This window comes from Nicotiana tabacum, chromosome 19 (genome assembly GCF_000715075.1).
Source record: "Nicotiana tabacum cultivar K326 chromosome 19, ASM71507v2, whole genome shotgun sequence".
NCBI classification, from domain to species: domain Eukaryota; kingdom Viridiplantae; phylum Streptophyta; class Magnoliopsida; order Solanales; family Solanaceae; genus Nicotiana; species Nicotiana tabacum.
In genome coordinates this window covers 143832236-143852521 of record NC_134098.1, presented here as the reverse complement: position 1 = coordinate 143852521, position 20286 = coordinate 143832236, and the positions used below count along the sequence as shown (strand labels likewise).

At 38.9% G+C, this 20286-nt stretch overlaps 1 protein-coding gene across 5 annotated transcripts; it reads right to left on the bottom strand.

The window, feature by feature from the left end:
• Positions 1 to 757: 757 nt before the first annotated feature.
• Positions 758 to 19068, bottom strand: LOC107790560 (dol-P-Man:Man(7)GlcNAc(2)-PP-Dol alpha-1,6-mannosyltransferase). 5 transcript variants are annotated; one of them, XR_012703053.1, is made up of 21 exons: positions 18924 to 19068; positions 18730 to 18815; positions 18387 to 18428; positions 18208 to 18253; positions 17430 to 17516; positions 16248 to 16303; positions 15391 to 15508; positions 8824 to 8882; positions 7639 to 7710; positions 6793 to 6856; positions 6519 to 6622; positions 6065 to 6136; positions 5476 to 5562; positions 5322 to 5389; positions 4687 to 4755; positions 4529 to 4611; positions 3151 to 3250; positions 2273 to 2338; positions 1391 to 1484; positions 1120 to 1305; positions 758 to 1034 (listed from the first exon to the last, which is right to left on the bottom strand). XR_012703053.1 is itself a non-coding variant. In XM_016612498.2 (20 exons), exons 1-20 carry the CDS (start codon positions 18958 to 18960, stop codon positions 1216 to 1218), a joined length of 1500 nt encoding a protein of 499 aa, XP_016467984.1. In that variant the 5' UTR covers positions 18961 to 19068; the 3' UTR covers positions 758 to 1215. The 5 variants fall into 5 exon arrangements, 4 of the variants coding, with proteins under 4 accessions (XP_016467984.1, XP_016467985.1, XP_016467986.1 ...); XM_016612498.2 differs by having other exon boundaries at positions 758 to 1305; XM_016612499.2 differs by lacking the exon at positions 7639 to 7710 and having other exon boundaries at positions 758 to 1305.
• Positions 19069 to 20286: the final 1218 nt, after the last annotated feature.

Here is a 20286-nt window from a genome sequence, read left to right as displayed (position 1 = left end):
TCTTTTGATTCATCAGGTTGGGCTTCGGAAGGAGGATTTGCAGAAGTGGCTGATGGCCTTTGCACTGGACCATAACTTTCCATTGGTTAATTGAATGTGTGAGTGAGAGTATGGAGATTAAGAGTGTTGATTATATAAAGTAGAAACGAGCCATTGTCCAAGTCAATACTATGAATTTTCTTCTCTGACTTAAGCATAGACTTTGGAAAATCAAATACGAGAATAATTAGTCTTGGACTTGGTCACATATCATGACTTTTATCCCATTGCTACGTACTACACACTTCGGATGGCAATACTATTTGTCACCAATATGACTGAACCTGTTTTGATACCTTGTAAGGCCATTCAATAAAATCATCACTTATTAGGTATACACACATAGACTCTGTCTCCCTCTCCCGGCGTAAAATGGGGAATTCACGTCACATGACTTTACCTTTGATTTGAGCTCCGTTAGATGTCAAGGAAAAATAAGGCTTTTGGCTAATAGACCAAAAGTTAAACAGATGATAATGTTGCTCAACTATTTAAGTATATCTTATATGACCATTTTCCGGCAATATAGCAAAATTCAACCCTATAAATATGATCAGAAAAGCACCAAATTAGAGAAGCTATGGATGTAAATACAAAAAAAGAATAATTAACTAAATTATTCTACGAAAAGGGATCTTTTTTAGTGAACGTGTCACAAGCTTACTCCTTTTCTTTGGGGGTGGGGAGGATTTGTCGGGGGGGGGGGGGTTCAAAGTTCTTGTAGAAACAAAGAACAAAATTTGATTTTCTCTCCCGTTTAGTAGGTTGGGAGATACAAGAGTTGTGACACATATAGTGGCAAAATGTGACAAATATTCTGAGTGTTTTAACTCTATGTTGGATTTCAATGAAAGAGTGCAATAAGAAAATTTGAACTTTCTCCCAGAGAGACATAACACATTTTACATCCACGTCCCAAGTTTTGTCAAATAGAAATACTGAAGCTTCGAACATGTCAACTATTTTGTTGTGACCACCTAGAAATACACACCTTTCTGCAAAAGATGATCCAATGTCAGTAACCAGCTGAAATTTCCAGCTTCATTACATAACATGTAACGAGCACGGCTGACGTCTGACCCTTCGTTCTCCCTTCAGTTTTTGCAGCAAAAGGGAATCGTGATAAGACTAGATATTATGCCTCGTCAAAACTTTCTGACCCACTACTGGATGCTTTCAGGGAATAACCGGACATCCTGGCCAGCTTCTATTTATGATGTCCGTGTTTCTTATGTTACCGTGAATAAACACCTTTGGTCCCTTTACCTGCATGATGCAAACAGGTTAAAGTAACAAGGATGCTGCCCAGAACATTACAACAATCATTTGAAATTGTCTAAGATACCCTTACCAGTGATATAGGAGGAAAACCAATTCGTACACGAACCCGAGAAAAGCCATCCACACTCATCAGACATTTGAATCCTTTGATGTAAAAATTCTCACTGTAACAGCAGAATTGGCAGAGATAAGGCTGATGTACTTACTATAAGTAAGATCCATTTAATTAAAACACTACCAGCGAAGAACGGGGGTTGATTGTGCTTAAAACCTAAGCCTTTAAAGCTGAAGAGAATAGAAAGAAACGTCAAGACACAAGGTACAACTATGATTCAGCAACTGGCATAGAGTAAAATTCTTATGTTTATACAGCCAAAAATCAATCGCGAGAATATTAGAAGGCACAAAACGAGCCTTTGAATCCCTATTGTCACGTCATTTTCAAACCCGTTGACTGGTCAAAGATAGGTCCATCCATTTGGGTCATGCTAAGGTCATCATTGTTCATTTAGAACTAATCCCTAATACCTAGGTTCTGCAAATCATGCATGGGTTAATGAGTATCCTATAATGGGGAGCAGGGGCAGTGGTGGCACTGAAAGCAAAAGTGTCTTCCGTGACATGACTCTGGAATATACCAAGCATTATTGGAAATAACTTCAGCTCTGCAATCAAAGAAAGTTGACGGACATATAGAACTTGCAGCGGAAGCGTTTGGGGAGTCTGAAGACCAAAGCGCTTAAGCTACCCGATGATCAAACACGCTTTAATTTCCCAACCACCACCTTACTCTTTCACGCTCTCTACGTTTGTATTTATTTAGACTTAGAAAACCACTTCAAATCATTAACTTAGAAGCTACATGCTGATGTCAACAAACCACTTACAACTGATCGTTATGGCTTAGCCTCTAAAATATAGAGAAAACTGGAAATGTCTGCAAAGAACTCACTTCAGAAGATATGTGAAATTTCTCATCTGAAAGTCTTCCAGAAAAATATTTTCTTCTTTAGAGTACCTGAACACAAAAACATAGCAAATCTTGAAGTTAAAATGCAGTTGGAAAGAAAAAAGAGAAACAATAACATAAACTTTGAAAGATGCACAATTGTTGAAGGTTAAAAGTATAGAAACAATCAGCCATAATCCTTGCAAATGCTATTACTTCCCTTGAGCAAGCCAAAAATCTATACTCTCAATTACTATATCAAACCTCGTACTCCCTCCCCGCCGCAATTTATGTGATGGTGTTTGACTTGGAACGGAGTTTAAGAATGAAAGAAAGACTTTTGAAACTTGTGGTCTAAAACAAGCCATAATATTTTGTGACTATAAATCATTACATTAAGGGTAAAATGAAAAGTTTAAAGTTAAGTTATTTACTAAATATAAAAAGGTACCATTTTTTTTGGGACCGACTAAAAAGGAAAGAGTGTTACATAAATTGGGACTGAAAGAGTATCAGTGAAGGAGGAAACCATCCAATTCCAAAATTCTATAATTCTTCTTTGGTAAAAATGTTCCAATTTTTTCTTTTTTCCGGTTCTAATCAAAAGGGATAAGACTTATGGTTTAGGCTAGGGAAGCAATTTTAAAAGATTGAACTTTTCAGAAAGCCCAGGTACTCAAAAGGACTTTCAGACAGCTATCTAGAGTAGCTTTTCTAGTAAGATATTGAATTGTTAAGTGTCTTTTCTCGAGGTTTCAACAGATATAAGTATGCATTAGTAAAGAGTTTAGGGAAAGGAGTTCCTACAAAGGATTTCTTCAAATGAGATCTCATCCCAGAAAAGACCACTAAGTGAATTGCATCAAGATGATCAAGCATACCTCCAAGGATAATTATCTTCACAAAATCGGGATATTCCATTCATCGCTGAAAAAGTGTCAATATGAACCCAGAGTTCATCCGAATTCTTTGTTATACCACCTAGACGAAGATTCACATTTTAAGCAAACAAAACATAAAAGTTAGGAGAAAATCATAAAGTAAAACGAGTTAAGTAATAATCCCTCTGTTTCAATTTATGTGACGTAGTTTGATTCGGTGCGGAGTTTAAGGAGAAAAAAAGAATTTTGAAACTTGTGGTCCTAAAAGCTTAAAGGGTAAAAGCTTTGTGCGGCCACAACATTTATGTGTCTATAATAGCTTCTCATTAAGGATAACATGGATAAAATAAAAAGTTTAAAGTTAAATTGTTTCTAAAATATAGAAATGTGTCATTCTTTTTGAAACGTACTAAAAGGAAAGTGTGTCATATCATTTGAAACGGAGGGAGTAGTAACTAATAGAGGTACATAAAAAATTTAACCTTCTGATGGGGTACATAAATAGAAAAGATAAAAAGAGGAAACCTTTAAACAATGTAGAAAACCACATTATAGCATAACTACTTCGATACAACAGAATATCCACATAATTGTAAGTGCCCGACTGCTTACTCTGCATGGAAGTTGTTAATGTCATTGCTCCAATCAGTTTTTTGTTTTGTTAGATTTACCTTATACCTTACTGCTTTATACCTAAGAATTTTGCTCATTAAGAACAGAATTAAGGCCTTCTCCTAATCCAGGAGTGAGCCAAAAGCGCAACTTTTAACTAGCTTACCCAGATACTACACCTAAGGAATTGTAGTTACAGAACTAAAGTTAAATAAACCTGTGAATTTCCAAATATTCAGCACATTGCAGGAACACTGGCAAGTTACAAAAATTACCTAACTATTAATAGAATCCCAAATAACTGCTTGAGAACTAATAAATTAGTAAAAATTAGCGCCTACAGATTAATTATGCAACACCAAGACCTCTTGTTCAGATTTAAAGGCTGTTAGGGAAAGAAACCAGTAAAGAAACAGTTATTTGCATCAAGAAAGAACCACATTTCTTCAATCCTCAAGAACACCGTGAGCATATATAATCATGTGAAGATATTTAAATGAGTACCTTTATGTTGTACATTGCTATCTTACTTGTCCCCAACACTAAGGTACCGGGCATTTTCAGGGACTAGCCCACCTCCACTCTTTTCTTTTCTTTTTTCTAATAAATGAATGTAGTTAAACAAATGAAAAGGAAGAGGGAAAAAACCAAGACATTAGTTTGTGATTTTTAGTGATTTGAATCTCACAAGTACAAGAGGATCAAGCAGTCCATGGCTCATGTCAATCTCAAAAAAATGAGAATAAAACATAGAGAGAGTGCTCACCTATCCTATGCAGAGGTTTTAGAGCATAACCACTAGGATAGTTTTCGTATGATGCCATGAAAAAAACTGCTGTGCAGGCTAGACTAAAAAGTAAAAAATGTGTCAGAATACACCCAAATAATTCAATCTGCAGTACGAGCAAGTCAGTCCCACCATACCTGCCAAGCATTAATCCCAACATAGCAATGTACAGAAACTTCCAGAAACTCTTTTTCCTGTTATTATACCTGTATAAAGTTGAAATAATGCAACAGAATAAGAACACAAATAATAAAAAACCTTATGCAATATTGGAGAGATTCAAAAAGACAAAACTTCTTTTCTTTGGTATTAGTCAACTAGGGTTTTGGGTTCTTGTGGGGGGGGGGGGGGGTTGGAGGACGCGATAGGGCTTTTTTCAAACAGTCCAATGCTACAACAGCATACTAAAAGCTCAGGCAAAGACTGAAGCACCATGAGAAAGAATTCCCTAGATAATGTCAACAATACATGATATCTAACATCAATGACACATAATGGTGGCATATACAGGTTGATTGATTGCTTAAACGAATCCCAGATCTCCACTTCAGAGTGCAACTAGGAAATGCTATTAGGAGGAAGTTCAAAGTTCTGAATGCGTAACCACTCTTCAGTACTTTACAATGCCAATCATTTATGGTTGAAATAGATTCACAGAGGACCAGCCATATGCTACTCTAAAAAGAGCGACTACACATGTATTTACTCGTATAAAAATGTCTTTTGGAACCCAGTAAAAATTAGATCATGCTAAGCATAAGAAGTAACATACACTCTGCTAGCTGCAACAGCTGCTGCGAAGTTGAAGATGGGAATGGAACTAATTACGAAGCGGAGCTCCTGCAGCATTGACGATATCAAATGAGCAAATTACCACAACATTAACATCAACTATACAACTCAAGCACAGAGCTACTAAGCTATACCTTGTGCGGAAGCTTCGAGTACAGTACAACAAACGAGAGAACTGGAAGGATGTAGAAGAAAACCCTTCTGTCCAGTAAAACCCCAAACTGGAAAAAAGTAATATCAAATTCGAGAAAAGAATCAACTGGACCAAGTGAAATAATTGATACCTCAGTCTTTGAATAGCGAAGTAGCATTACTACTTGCAAAATATTAATGGTATGCACAGTTTGCAGTTAGCACTGTCTAGAAATGCAACAGCACGTCGGTTACCTGCCTGTTGCTTTTACGTGAAGCAAGAGGTCATTTCCCTATATTAGTGGCAATCCTTACATGCTAAAAATTTCTGAGGACAAATGAAAAAGGTTCTCTTCAGACTGCTTTTTACTCAAAAGTTTCAGGAACTATTGAGCTATGACTACTTCGAACTTCATTTAATGGGGCTAACTTTATCATTGCATTCTTAAGAGGATTTAGGCCTCAACTGCTGCTTCTCAGATACCTCTGACTATCTTTTTAACGATTTATAGAATGATGGTCCTGACAAATCCCACCATTTTTATAACTGGCATGCATAAGCTGAAATTGTTGCATGAAAAACATACATACCAAAAAAAGTGGGTATGCTGCAAGCAGTGAGCGGGGAAGAGCTGATGTGAAATACCAGTGGAAAGGATGTGTCTGTTCACATTTATTAAGGAACACCAAAAGATATGGAAACCTTTGTTAACAAAAAGTCTAGTTAAAGGAGTTCTACTCGAAAGTTAACATCAATGGCATAATCAAATAAAAAAGGCTGCCTACAAATAAAAGCTTCAGGAATAAATCAAATCTATCAGAATAATATAAAATAAAAAGGCAAATCACGGAATTCACCGGAGATGCTCACAGCTACCTTTAGCCAGAACATGCAAAGCTGTATGTATATCAAGATTTCCTTTACTGAGAAGAGAAAAAACACATACTTGTGCCGGCAGATACTATGTCCATGAGTTATCCAGGTAGAACACCTTGGAAGTACATAGAAACTAAATGCTTAATTACATTTACCAATGCAGGATACGCCCCATTCAGAACTCCGGTTCAAAACAGAGTTGAACCAGAAAACTTCTAGTTCAGGCCACAACAACCTTCTCCAAATGACTGAATCAACAAGAACAGTAAGGCCTGTAATATAGTCAAATTATTGTTTCAAACTTACAGATAACATGACATCCTTATTTCAAAGATTTATTTCTTCTTTTTTTTCTGATAAACTATATAGCAGATAAACTTGGCCATTACACAAGTTACTTCACCAAATAACTGAGATTCCTTAAATATTGTAGTTCACGAACCTATAGAGAGGGAAGCAGCAGCTAAGCAGGACGTCAGTGCTTTCCAGAAAGAAACCGATTTAGTCTACACGTGAGAAATAAATATCCATATTAGGCAGAATAAGCTGAGTAAGCATACTCCGTATAAGGTTATCAAAAATTACAAAGCAATGACACGAAACTAATTCCATACAAAAATTTACTCTGAAAGAATCTATCCACTTCGTTATGCAGTACACTTCGTTATGCAGTACTCAGTTGGATACCTTTTCTTTCATTTTTTTTTTGGTCATCCAAAGTTCATTTGAGTTCGTTACTTTCATCCGTACGAACAATTTGTCAAAGCAGTCAGGTCTGACATGAATGCATAAAGTGCATGCAACTCTATGAAAAGAAATAAACATCATGTTCTTGGTGTAAGTGGACAAATCAGTCTTATACAAAATTCTCAATGCGGGAGATGAAAAAGACTAATAAAAGCAGGGACCAGTAACAAAGAGGAGGAAAGCTTTGCCAGCAATTGAGACCGAAATATTTACAAGTTATTACAAAAACATTTGAGATTAAATTGACAAGAAAAGCAGTCAAAATTCCTTTAAAGTGATACAAAACTTCATAGGAAGAACCCAGATCCTGTGGAAACTAATTTGAGCAGACAATAACAATACATATCTAAATTAACACATGACATTATGCATCACTCACGTGAGCTCAAATGGTAAGATTCCTTCCTATCAAGACTAAGTTCAGGTGATGATCCAATTCCTCCACCCAACCTACCATTTCGGGTGGTGCTCCAAAGGGAAATGAAAAATAAAACTCAAAAGAGCAAGTAACGAGTCTTAAGTAGACAATCGTCCAGCTCACCAGCAAGAGCTCCAAACCTAAAGGAGCAATGAGCAGAAGCATGTCGCATCTGAAGACTAATGTTGCAAACACCTGAACCAGAAAACAGACAGTTAATGTGATAACTACAAATAGTCATTCTCTATGGCTGATTTTGTTATTTGCCATAGTAATTTTAATTATTGTTTGATAACGCAGTAATTACTCATCTTTAAATCATTACAGCCGTTTGGACTAGTGAAACTAGGGTTAAACTGATTATTTAACTCAGAATTCCTTGCTCTCTGTGGAATTGACACCGGAATCACCAGTCAAATTACATTTGTAGCGACTGCTTATTCTTTTTAGGGTGTAGTGGGCGTGATCAATTGTCTAATTATCCTGGCCTTACTCATTCTTGGCCAATTCCTCAGGTTCGGCTAGCAGGTTTCTAAGATATTTTTAATAGGTATCACAGAAAATTGCACCGGAAAGAGCATTCGGGAGCATTGCTATATTTACAAGAGCCTAGAAAGGGGATACAAAAACCTAGAAATTGAAAATAGAATACACTTATTGTTTATATAATAATCCACAAGTATTTTAATCCCCGATAGATGTGCCTAATACATCTTTCAATTCCTTTATTATTTTTACTTTTTCAATTTTTGGATCATTCACAATTTGCATTAGCAAATAGATAGTTTTTTTCATTGGTTACAACAAGCTTGTTTTCACACCAAACGCCACAAAGCTCACCACTTAGAAAATGTGGACGGAGGCTTTACTTCACTGCTTTTCCTAGTTCCCTTTTTCTACTTCTCTGTTCCCAAAATATATAGCTGACAATGGATAAGTTACTTAAACCTAGAATGACAGTACAAAGTACTGAAGGTGGCACATTTACATCACTTGCAGCTCTAAGGTTAGAATGCAAATGTAAAATGTGATGCATAAGAAGCTAGTAGAAAGCAGAAAACAAGCAGAGAAACTGTACTGGTAGTCTAGCTTATTTACATGGTGCTTTTTGTGCTAAATTATATCTAGTCATCGAAAAACTTGAAGCTCATATATTACGTAAGAAAAGAAAATATACAGAAACATTATTTGCTACAAACATGTACTTGAAGATCTGCAAACACATGGCTTCTAGCGAAATCATACTTAATCGTTGTTAAATATGTCATATAAAAATGATTTCATGGTTAAATGGTGAGGCAAACTTACCATGCAATTTAATGCTGCATATAGACTCCCCTTAAACCAATAACCATATGCCAAATTCACTAGAAAAACAAAAACAAATTGTGCAATCAATGCTTAAATTTTCCCTGTTAAGAGATGAAATAACTGAGACTGGCAAATTGCATAGAGTGTGAAGTGACTATGTACAAGAGATTAAGGTTTTTGAATTCATTTATTAACAAACTTGCACAACTAAACTGCTAGCTTTAATCAGAAGAAAAGATGATACAGTAATAGCATGTGGTATGATCCATTTTGCGCGAGACACCACAAACATTAGGCAAGATATCAACAAGAAATATTATGGAACAAATAGAACCTTGTTTCATAAAGTGTAATACAATGCTTGGGAGTATAAACTCTGCAAGCCACTGTATAGTTAAGTTGCCGCTACCTTACCATTAGAAATCTCCTGGTGCCCCAATTATCCTTTCTGGTTTGTGGCTTTAGAGGGAAATCTAATACTACCCAGAAACTTTTTTCTTCATTTTTTTTAAGTTTTTGTGAGATTATAGAGTTGTCACATTCATAATTTGACGAACATGGGTGTTCTCTACTTCCAGCAAGACTACTGCATTTCAAGTGGATTTTCAGATCCAGCTTGAGATCATCATCAGCCTACAAGTGATGAAGGGCAGAGAACGGTAGGACACTTTTCAAGGGAGAGATCAAGACCTTTTAATTAAAACCTAGTTTCATTTTTTTTTTGATAAGGTAAATTGTATTAATCAAAAGGGAGAGAACTCCCGTGTACACGAAGTATACCAAAGACGTAGAGAATTTACATCAGAACATGATTCTCTACAAAAGACGCCCAATCTTCTATACAAGTAGGGGCTAAATGAGTGCACTAAAAAGCGATCAAAGATAAAAGACTATTCTTAAGATGTGAAAAAGGAGACTCAATCTCCTCAAAAGCTCTCCTATTTCTCTCCCCCCATACTACCCACATGAGAGCTAACGGGGCGAATTTCCACGCCTTTTGCTTTCTTCTTCTACGAAAACCGCCCCAACTATATAACATTTCCTTTACAGTGCTTGGCATCACCCATTGAACACCAAAAAGATTCAGGATTGACCTTCACAATGCAGAGGACACAGGGCAATGCAACATAAGGTGATCAACTTCTTCCCCAGAGCTTTTACACATGTAGCACCAACTAACAAGTGTAATTCCCCTCTTTCGGAGATTTTCAGCAGTCAAGATCACTCCCCTTGCCGCTAGCTATGCAAAAAAACACACCTTCGTGGGCGCCCTAGGAATCCAGATCGAGGAGTATGGAAAAGTGATCTCCTCTCTCACCAACATACTCTGGTAAAAGGACTTTACGGTGAACCAACCATCGCCACGCAAGCCCCATCTCCAATAATCGCAGGATGGCTGGAGCATGTCTTGCCCGTATAGCAGTGCCAACAAGACTTGAAGCTCCGCAATCTCCCAATCTTGCATGTTCCTCCTGAATGAGAGGTCTCATACTACCCCCCTTCATGCTCCTTGCGAATCTGTTGGACCATCAGTTCCTTCTGGTTTGAAACTCTGAAGACGTGGGGAAGGAGACCCTCAAAGGATCCTCTCCACACCACCTATGATTCCAAAAGCTGATTCTCCTTCCATCCCCCACCCTGTAAGTGATGTTGCCACTGAATGCTTCCCAATTCTTCATGATACTCCTCCACATGCCACACCCGAAAGGTGTTGTGATCGCCTTGGTCCTCCAACCCCCTCCCGTTGAATCATACTTTTCTACTATGACCTCCCTCCATAGAGCATGCTCTTCTACCCCGAATCTCCACATCCACTTTCTCATTAAAGCTCTGTTAAATACCCTAAGATCTTTCACTCCAAGTCCACCCCACTTCTTTGGGGAAGTGACTGTCTGCCAATTCACTAGATGAAACTTTCTAGTTCCATCCGCTGCATCCCACAGAAAGTTCCTTTGAAGTCGCTCCAGTTTTTCTATGATGCTCACCGGTGCCTGCAACAGGGATAAGTAATAGGTGGGCATACTCGATAAAGTGCTTTTGATAAGCACTTCCTTACCTCCTTTTGACAAATACCGTTTCTGCCACCCTGCTAATCTTTTTTCAACCCGCTCGATCACTGGATTCCAAACCGTAGTATCCTTATATGAAGCGCCCAAAGGGAGGTAGCCCACCTTGCATCTGAGAACACCAGACAAGGCATCAATATTAGTAACCTCACCTACCGGGTAAATCTCACACTTGCCGATGTTGATTTTGAGTCCTGAAACTAACTGAAACCACTGCAGGACCTGCTTCAGGTAGGTCAATTGATCCATATCGGCATCACAGAAAACCAGTGTGTCATCCGCAAAAAGCAAATGTGAGATTCTTCGGGCACTGAGCACCCCAATCGGAGCTGAGAATCCTCTCAAGAAACCTCCGCCCGCCGCACGATTCATCATTTTGCTCAGATCATCCATCACCAGAATGAATAACATGGGGGATAGGGGGTCACCTTGCCTGAGACCCCTGGAGCTGCCAAAGAAACCACACGGGCTACCATTAACCAAGACAGAGAATCTGACTGAGGAAATGCAGAACTTTATCCATCCCCTCCATCTTTCCCCAAACCCCATCCGCATCATAATGAAGTCCAGGAACTTCCAATTGACATGGTCGAAAGCCTTCTCAAGATCTAACTTGCATAGTAAGCCGGGTTCTCTATTTTTCCTTCTGGAATCTACAAGTTCATTTGCCACCAAGGCAGCATCCAGGATCTGCCTACCTTCCACAAACGCATTCTAGGAGGACGAAACAGTCATGTCAAGAACCTTTTTAAGTCTGTTGGAAAGCACTTTAGAAATAATCTTGTAAATGCTCCCCACTAGACTAATAGGCATGTAGTCTCTGATACAAGATGCACCTTCTTTCTTAGGCACAATAGTAATAAAGGAAGCATTGATACTTCTCTCGAAAACACCATTCGCATGGAAGTATTCAATGGCTTCCATCAACTCCTCCTTGATGGTGTCCCAAAAGAGCTGAAAGAAAGCCAATGAGAAACCATCAGGCCCGGGGGCCTTATCACCAGCACAACACGACACAGCCTCGTGCACCTCCTCCTCCTCGAAAACCCTTTCTAGCCAGTCGCCGTCTCCCTCCCCTATATGGTTGAACTCTATTCCCCCCAAAGTCGGCCTCCAACTAACTTCCTCTTTATATAAGTTCTCATAAAACCCCGCTATCGCCCCTTTTACCTCCTTCTCTCCCTCAATCCTCACCCCATCCACGACTAAGGACTCTATGAAGTTTCTCCTTCGATTTGCGACCGCCACCCTATGGAAATACTTGGTATTCGAATCCCCCTCCTTTAGCTAGAGCGCCCTCGATTTTTGCCGCCAACTAGTCTCCTGAGCTATTGCTAACTCGACTATTTCCCTCTTAACCTCCCCCAATCTCTCTTTCTCAGATTCGTCTAGCTCCCCCGCCCCTTCCCCTCTTTTTAAATCCCCCAATTCATGCATAAGCTCCCTCATTTTAACCTCTACCCTCCCAAAAACCTCCTTATTCCACCTAATAATATCTCCCTTGAGCAATTTGAGTTTCTTCGAAAGACGGTATGAAGGTGTCCCTGATACCCCATAGCTTGTCCACCATTCTTTCACCTTGTCACAGAATCCTGGCACTTTCAACCACATGTTTTCGAATCGGAAGGGAGCACGCACCCCCTCCCTCTGCATCCATCTAGCAAAATAGGCAAATGATCTGAAGTCAACCTAGGTAAAGGAATCTGCAGCACATTCGGCACCAGCTCATCCCATGAGGGAGATGTCAGGAATCTATCAATTCTAGACCTTGAGTTGGAATCCTCCGCCCTGGCCCAAGTAAACCTTTCCCCTGACAGAGGAAGGTCAATGAGAAAGTGATCATTGATGAAGTCAGAAAACTCTTCCATGGCCCTCGAAATCACATTACCCCTTAATCTCTCCTCCGGGAATCTAATAGTGTTAAAGTCTCCCCCTAGAACCCATGGAATGTCCCATTCCCCATAATATTGGCCAGTTCCTCCCAAAAAGACACATTGGACCCTTCCCCTACCGGCCCATACACTCCCCAAAATCCCCACTCCACCCCACTCACTCTATCTTTGACGAGAGCTGCCAAAGAGAAAACTCCCTTCCTAATCTCCTTTACCTCCAAGCTTCTATCATCCCACATAAGTAGGATGCCCCTGGCACTTCCCACTGCTGGAATCCAGTCATATTTCACCCAGCTACCTCCCCAGACACTTCTCACGATCGCATCCGACAAAACTTCCATTTTGGTCTCCTGAAAACAAACTAGGTTGGCACCCCACTCCCTAACTCCCACTTTGATGATGACCCTTTTGTTTGGATCATTCATCCCCCTCACATTCCATGAAAGGATCTTAACTTCCATAAGCAACAATAGCCCCCATTTTCCCACCCCTCCTAGCCGAGGTCCCTTTCTCTTTGTCACACACTCGCCCCCTTCAATAGGGTAGCATGGCGGAAGAGAGCACGGAACCCTTGGCGGCATATTAACTGAAAATACTGGTCCGACACTAACATCAATCGGGGCATGCTCAACAATCTCCCTAGAAGAAGAAGAAGCTTTAAGTGTGGCCTCAGCACAACTAAGCCCAGGAGCAGGTGAGGGGTTGATGGAACCGGGTCCATCAGAGACGGGGGGCCGTGGATTAACAGCACCATCCTTAGCCGGTTCTGCCCCTGCAGCAGCGACCATCGTAGAGGGGCACATGTCACTAGAGCTCGGTGAAGGAGTGCCACTGTGTAAAGCACCTTGGCCAGAGGAAGGAGGAACGACTGTTCCCATATGCTTATGAGCCTTATCATGCGCAACTTGAAATAAACTGGGCCCCTTAGGATCAATTCTAATGGAATTGGGGAAAGTTGCTGGGCCCATGTGAGGAGGCCCATGCTTATACTTGCTGAAAGCATGCCCGGCCCTATGATAAGTAGAAGAGGACCGTCCCATTCTGCCTTTCCAGCCCGCCTCACTGACCCATTCACGTCTTCTCCTCCTGTTAAAATTTTGTCTTCCTCCCCCAATTTCAAACCTCCCGTCTCTTCTCGATATAACGTTTGATTCCGGCTTAATCCAGTTATCCGGTGAACCTTCCCTTCCCCTCAGAGACTGATTTCCCTTCCCCTCCCTTCTATCTGACCTTCCCTTTTCTTCCGTCGCTATCACAGGCATAAAGATAGGGCGAAATTCAAGGCTCAACCAAACCCTATAACTCAAGTAGCCATCTTCCACCACAGTGTTGACCACCAATGTTTCGCCAGTGAAGCGAGGGTCAAGACACCCATCATGCTCCACCCATCTGTCTAGATTTAAAAAGTTCCCATCGAACCACCTGTTTCCTCTGACAAGAATTTCCGAAGGTTGAGACTTGTCAACAAAATGAAAGAGATATTGAGTGTCCCCCAATTGCGATATTTTCAGTCCGTCCTTGACGTTCCATGCCTCTGCTGCCCAGTTCCTAACAGCCTCCGGAGAACCAACCCATTTGGAGAAAGACCCAATGAGACTAGATTCCAAGAAACCCTTGCGCCTGAGGGTGTGCTCCTCGGACAGCGTGAAGTGCGGCTCCTGTCCTACGTCGAATTTTCGATGGCATCTTCCCCCAAGTTCTAGGGCTGGCCAAGAGACAGCTTTCATAAAAGACATGTTTTCCAGTTTTCTAGATTCTAGAAAAAAGGGCTTATCTCTGTACAATCCATCATATTCTAACGGCTGTCCCGGAAAAACTGGCCGGAAAAAGCCTCAATAGTCGGGATAACAGTATTCACAGTGGGTGAAAATAGTATATATGAAGGGAGGAAGGTTTTCTTGTACTGAACAAAGGAAACAATCGTCAGAAACTGGGGTTTAAAGGCCGGAAAAAAAAAAGTCGTCGGAATTTGGTGAAACTGGCACGGGATGGCTCGGAAATGCCTCGAGAAGAGGCTGTCTGAAGAAAAAAATTTGAAAAGTCGCCGGAAAAGGCCACACGCGCCGGCGCGTGGCTGAAATCTCGCCGGAAAGACAGGCGAGTTGGCGGCGCGTGAGGGCGCATGAGAGCTCAGTTGCCGGAGAAATTTACTGGAGTTTGGACGCGGGGAGCTTGGCTCTTGATGGGTGTGGTGGAAAATTAGGAAGAAGAAGAGATGGAAGAGGCTCGGCCATAGGAAGCACTGTTGCGAAGGCACTGTTGCGATTAGGGCACTAAGCGCATCCATTCCTAACGTGCCTTACAAAGAGGCCAAGCATGGCCTTATTTTGCACAATTGTTAAGCGCAGAGTTAATTTTGTGGATTCTTTCGTACTAATAGAGGAACACATGGGCCTTACAGACTGAAGGGGAAAGGTTATAAAAAAATCCTAGAAGTAGGTCCCGTCTAACTTTTTCTATTATCTAGCATTAGCTTACTAGCTTGCTTCTCAGGAAGTATGGGCATAATTTTGGGATTGATCAAAAAGAAAGATTAACATTCAATTCGAATGGAGAAATAGTAAGCTAATTTAGTAATGAAAAAGTACGAATTTACCAATACTTACCTAAAGCAAATGCCAGTATATTTGGAAGAGGACGGGTGCAATAGAACAGTAAATGAAACTGTAATGCTGTCAGGATAACAAAGAATGCTTCAACTTGAGATCCAAACTTCTTCTTGATCTGCAGAACCAATTTAACATCACATCATTAGCTGGCACCTTTTACTCCTCCAGCTCAAAAAAGGGGCAAGGTCCAGAGTACGGGAGCCAAACCACTCAATTTCTCAATTAAAACATGATTCCCTTTTCAAAAGAAATTACATATTCTGAAACTAAATAACAAGTATTATGTCACAATTTGTTTTATGACAGTAATGTCCGGACCAACATGTGCACACCTTGACTATTCCACCTGATACTGGGTACCTTCCACCATCGCAGACACCGAGTTCGAAATATACTAAAGATGTATGAAAAATTGTTTAACTCTCCAGATAGTGATAGTGCTATATAAAACGGAACATAGAATAAAAACTTAAACAAAATTAAATAATGCTGGAAAAAAGAAATACAAGAAATATCTCTAAATTTGATCAGATGGATACTGGACATACATATTAGATACTGTAGAGACTCTGAATCTATTGTGCAACATGTCTTTTGCAAATGATGCTGACACTTTTCTGGATTTCATAGATTCCCTAATGTTCTAGAGGGGAGCTAAGATCCCTTTTGCGGTAGATATTTCCGCACTTTCCTGGTGCAGATTAATGAAATTTCATACTTATCGAAAAAAAATGCAAGATTCATAAGAGACCAAAAATACTTCAGTCCAACACCCATCTGAGAACATGTCAAAGTTGATGGATAGATTTCCAATAGAAAAGCATTCACTATATTCTTTGTATATAATCGGATACCTGAATGCGGAAAAATCGCAACGTAGACAGCACGATACCACCCAATACCAGTCGTACTACACAAACAAACTCGGAAGTCAGTCACTACGAAAATTACACAGCAGATTAAGGAATAACATGTCAGATGTTTTTAGGCTCGCTATAAACAAAATTTAATGGTCAAATAAAACAAAGCACTCATAGAGAATTACCACAATTCAATGTTCATAAGGAAGTGTCTCTTTCCAGCTTAAACGTTGTAAAATTCGCTTTAAACTGAAAACATGTCATACTAATTATTTACTGTGTTTCATTGTTCATATGAAGCCAAGAAAGCAAAGCAGACGTGAGATCACTTTACAGTAGCCAAGACTTGTGCAAGCTATGTTCCATTTTAAAACTTCTACCAGAATTTTCACTAACGATGTAACATGTTCAAATCATATGACAATTGTGTATCAAGTGCCGGAAAAATGAATATACGCGTGCCTATTTATTGGAATTTAGTAGATTAAGTACCAGTAATAACTCAACTCACTGTTGTCATTTTAGCTTAAACGCATTAATGATCTCATTTCTTAGGTTATGAGTGCTTTCTTCCCCTAACAAAGTCATTCATTAAACTTGACATTTTCTACTTGTATCAAAGTATGACTACACGAGAACCATTTAATTTAACAATAAGCAGCTAATTACTTTAGCATCAACTCGAGCTTTTCAAATAACTATGGTTCATTATTCACAGTTTCAGCTTATATCACCAACCTCCTCCCACAAAGCAACACCCCTGCTAACTTGTACTCGTAACCTGTAAATTGCTACGAGTAAGCTACGTTGTGTAAAAGGTGAAATCTTAGAAGATGGTAAAGCATAAGATTGCAACATATTTTTATGTTTGGCATCCAAACCAAGGCAATGTGACTATGAGTTGGAGATGACTAATATGTTATTGAAAATTTGTAGGATGTAATGTGAAATTTCTTCTGTTTTTAACGTATGCCAAGTTTAAACAGAGATGTTTTTGACTTTCAAGTGATGAAAAAGACATTCACGGCAACAGTCGTGGGTCAAAAGTTCATACGTAAAACTCACGCTTCGACGAGTCAAACCTCATCATGTTTTAGACTACCAGACACCTTCAAATTAGATTTAAGCTTCAATTATAATCTCGAACCACACAAATATACCCTCACAATACCATACCTGCATAGAGACTATACAGCTTTGGCAAGTGTAGCAAATTCATCAAGAGAACAACTGGAGATGCCAAAATAGATACAAGAAAAGCCCCTGCAATGTAGATGGAGTTTGCAGAAAAAGAAGTTAAATTTTGGAGACAATGTGCACAAATAGAACTGAAGACTGGATAGTGATTTATCTGACTAAAATGGTATTAGAAATATAAATCATGAATCTAAGACTACACACCCGATGTTTTTTATACATATTCCTTCGGATAGATAAATCTTTTGCCTCATCTATTGCCCATTGAGTTTATCCAAATTCATCTACTACCCAAGCAAGGGAATAAAAGGACCAGCTCCTGTTCTTTTCTTCTTATTTTTCTTGACAGGGCAACATGCAATTATATGTTAAGAAAATGGACCTTGGGTCTAACTCAGCCCAAAAGCTAGCTCATGAGGTGAGGACTGGTGTGGGATCTTCTAGATCAAAAGAAAACACATACAATATCTGCACAAGTGTGTGACTGATAGGAGGACTTGAACAGGCTAGATAAAGTGTTTAACAACGAGACACTCTAAAAGCTTAAAGTGTTACTTATCATCTCTAATCTAGCAATACATTAGGATCATCTACAAGCAACAAGCTAAAACTCTTTTGAAGTAATTTGACAATTCAAGTTGGCCATCTTTTTTTCTTTTTCGATAACTATTCAAATTGGACATTCATGCCAAATCATCACATGGTAAAAATAAGAACCACAATATCTTGATAAGCTTAGCTGAAGTAGAAAACTTGCCGACAAATGTGCGAGGCACAACTCCAGGGAACTCCAGATGATCGTACTAAGGTTGCAGAACAAAGATTGGGGAAAAAAAAAGAAGTAAAACCCGCTGAGTATACTCCGTTATATGAAATTCACCAAAAGTGTGAGCGATAAAATTTAGGGGGGGAAATAGGAAAATAGAAGACCATTACCTTCTCTATCTGATGCCTGTGGTACAAAATATCATGCATAGCCTAATCAAAGAAGGACAAAATGTTAACACCACATTTTTCGGCAGAAAAAAGAAAACAAAATAGGGGAGCATAGTCAGCAACGCACAGTGAAGAAAAGAATTAAATACAGCCTGCAAATTTTTGCAGTTCTAGATATAAGATAGCCTTAAAACTATACTATATACTATTTATTTCTAGCCTTAATACACAAGGAATTTACCAAAATCTGCAATCTTGTGATTCTAAAGAGAAATAGCAGTAATCCAATCCATCTAAATAATATGAATCGCCGGTAAATGAATAGGGACTAAAAAAGTAGTACCTGGACATTGAAACTTTCTTCAACCTTAGTGTAAGGTACCATGAACACGTAGAATGCAGCAATTGATCCCAATACCAAATCGTAGCCTATAAAGAAGATCCTTTCAATAGGCTTACCACTTGATTTCAAGAATATATTACAAGTTCAACACAAAACGAAAAAATAATTATTGGGATTGGAACTGAGAATTTTACCATATAGCTCCAAGAATTTATCAGACTTGCGTGCCATTGTAGAGAGAAACTGAATGTATATAACTGAACTTGTGTTTTTATCGGTCCCCCGAAAGCAAGTCCCTCTGAATGTCGGAAAACAGAAGATTTTAAAAGGAGTAAAACGACGACGTACAAAGAAAAACTTCTTGTTATATTTGAATATTTGATAAATCTTATAAGATTTATGAAATTGTGTGTACTTGTGTACGCTCAAATTCTTAATGCTATATAATTAAATTGTACTAGTAGCAAAAAAGTTAAATTTTAAAAATTATCCCATTTCAGTAACATAGTGGATAAATTGGATAATCCATAAAAGGAAATGAATTTCAAGGTTGAAATGCAAACATAATCCTTGCTTCAACAACAATTTATCAAGCTAACATGGTCATAAAGTAAAACTGTTTGTATATTTCTCGCCGATGTGAAAATGTTTCAGTGAAAGAAAGCTTTGGATAAGTTATGGATAAGTTATCTGCAAATAATATCTAATCCAAATCATAAAATATTAAAAGCAAAATAGCCTCGTACCCACTTAAACTTGTATCGATTTGACATCCCGGTATATGAACTTAGTAGTTTCCCATTTTAACACTTTAACTCAATAAAGTGAGTACTAATAAACATTATATTGATGTGTGTTGCTCAATTGCGCTTATGTGCCATACACATCAGCGTCCACATCACATAAATGCCATTTATTCTTATTTTGTATTTAAAAGAACCCAGAATCAACCCCTTCCCCCTCGGCTTCTGTCACCCCTTCTTCGTCCTCTCTAATATTCCGATTTCTTTCTCTTTCCCCACCATAAATTGCACTAGGTAGAATTGAGAGACTCACCATAACACATCTACAACCATTTTTCTTTTGCCTAAACAATATCAAGATTCTCTTTCAAAAAATTAATAGTTTCATAAAAGTTGTGGGCATGATTTGCACAAATCAAATAGAAAAAGGGATATCGCCATGGCTATAAATCGAAAATCTGAAATTGCAACCAGAAAGAAAAATACCATAAATAGGTAAAGGGTGTGACTACAAGTATCAATTATTTTTTTCCTATGCCTTCTCTGAAAGATCCCAAATTAAATAAGGAAAACAAAATCCATCAATCTCAAAAACTTAAACCTCTAACTACTCCACTTTCCCGGCCAGCGAGGTTTGAAGTAGAAGATTGGGAAGAGGGTAATGCAACTGCAATGGAACAGTACAATATTTGGAAGAGAAGAAGGAAACTAGCTAAACTAAGCTAAATTAAACTAGAAGGTTTTCATTCCTAATAAACACTATCAACTATTACAATAGATATAGGTGATGAAAGCTGTAAAAGAAAAAGAGTGT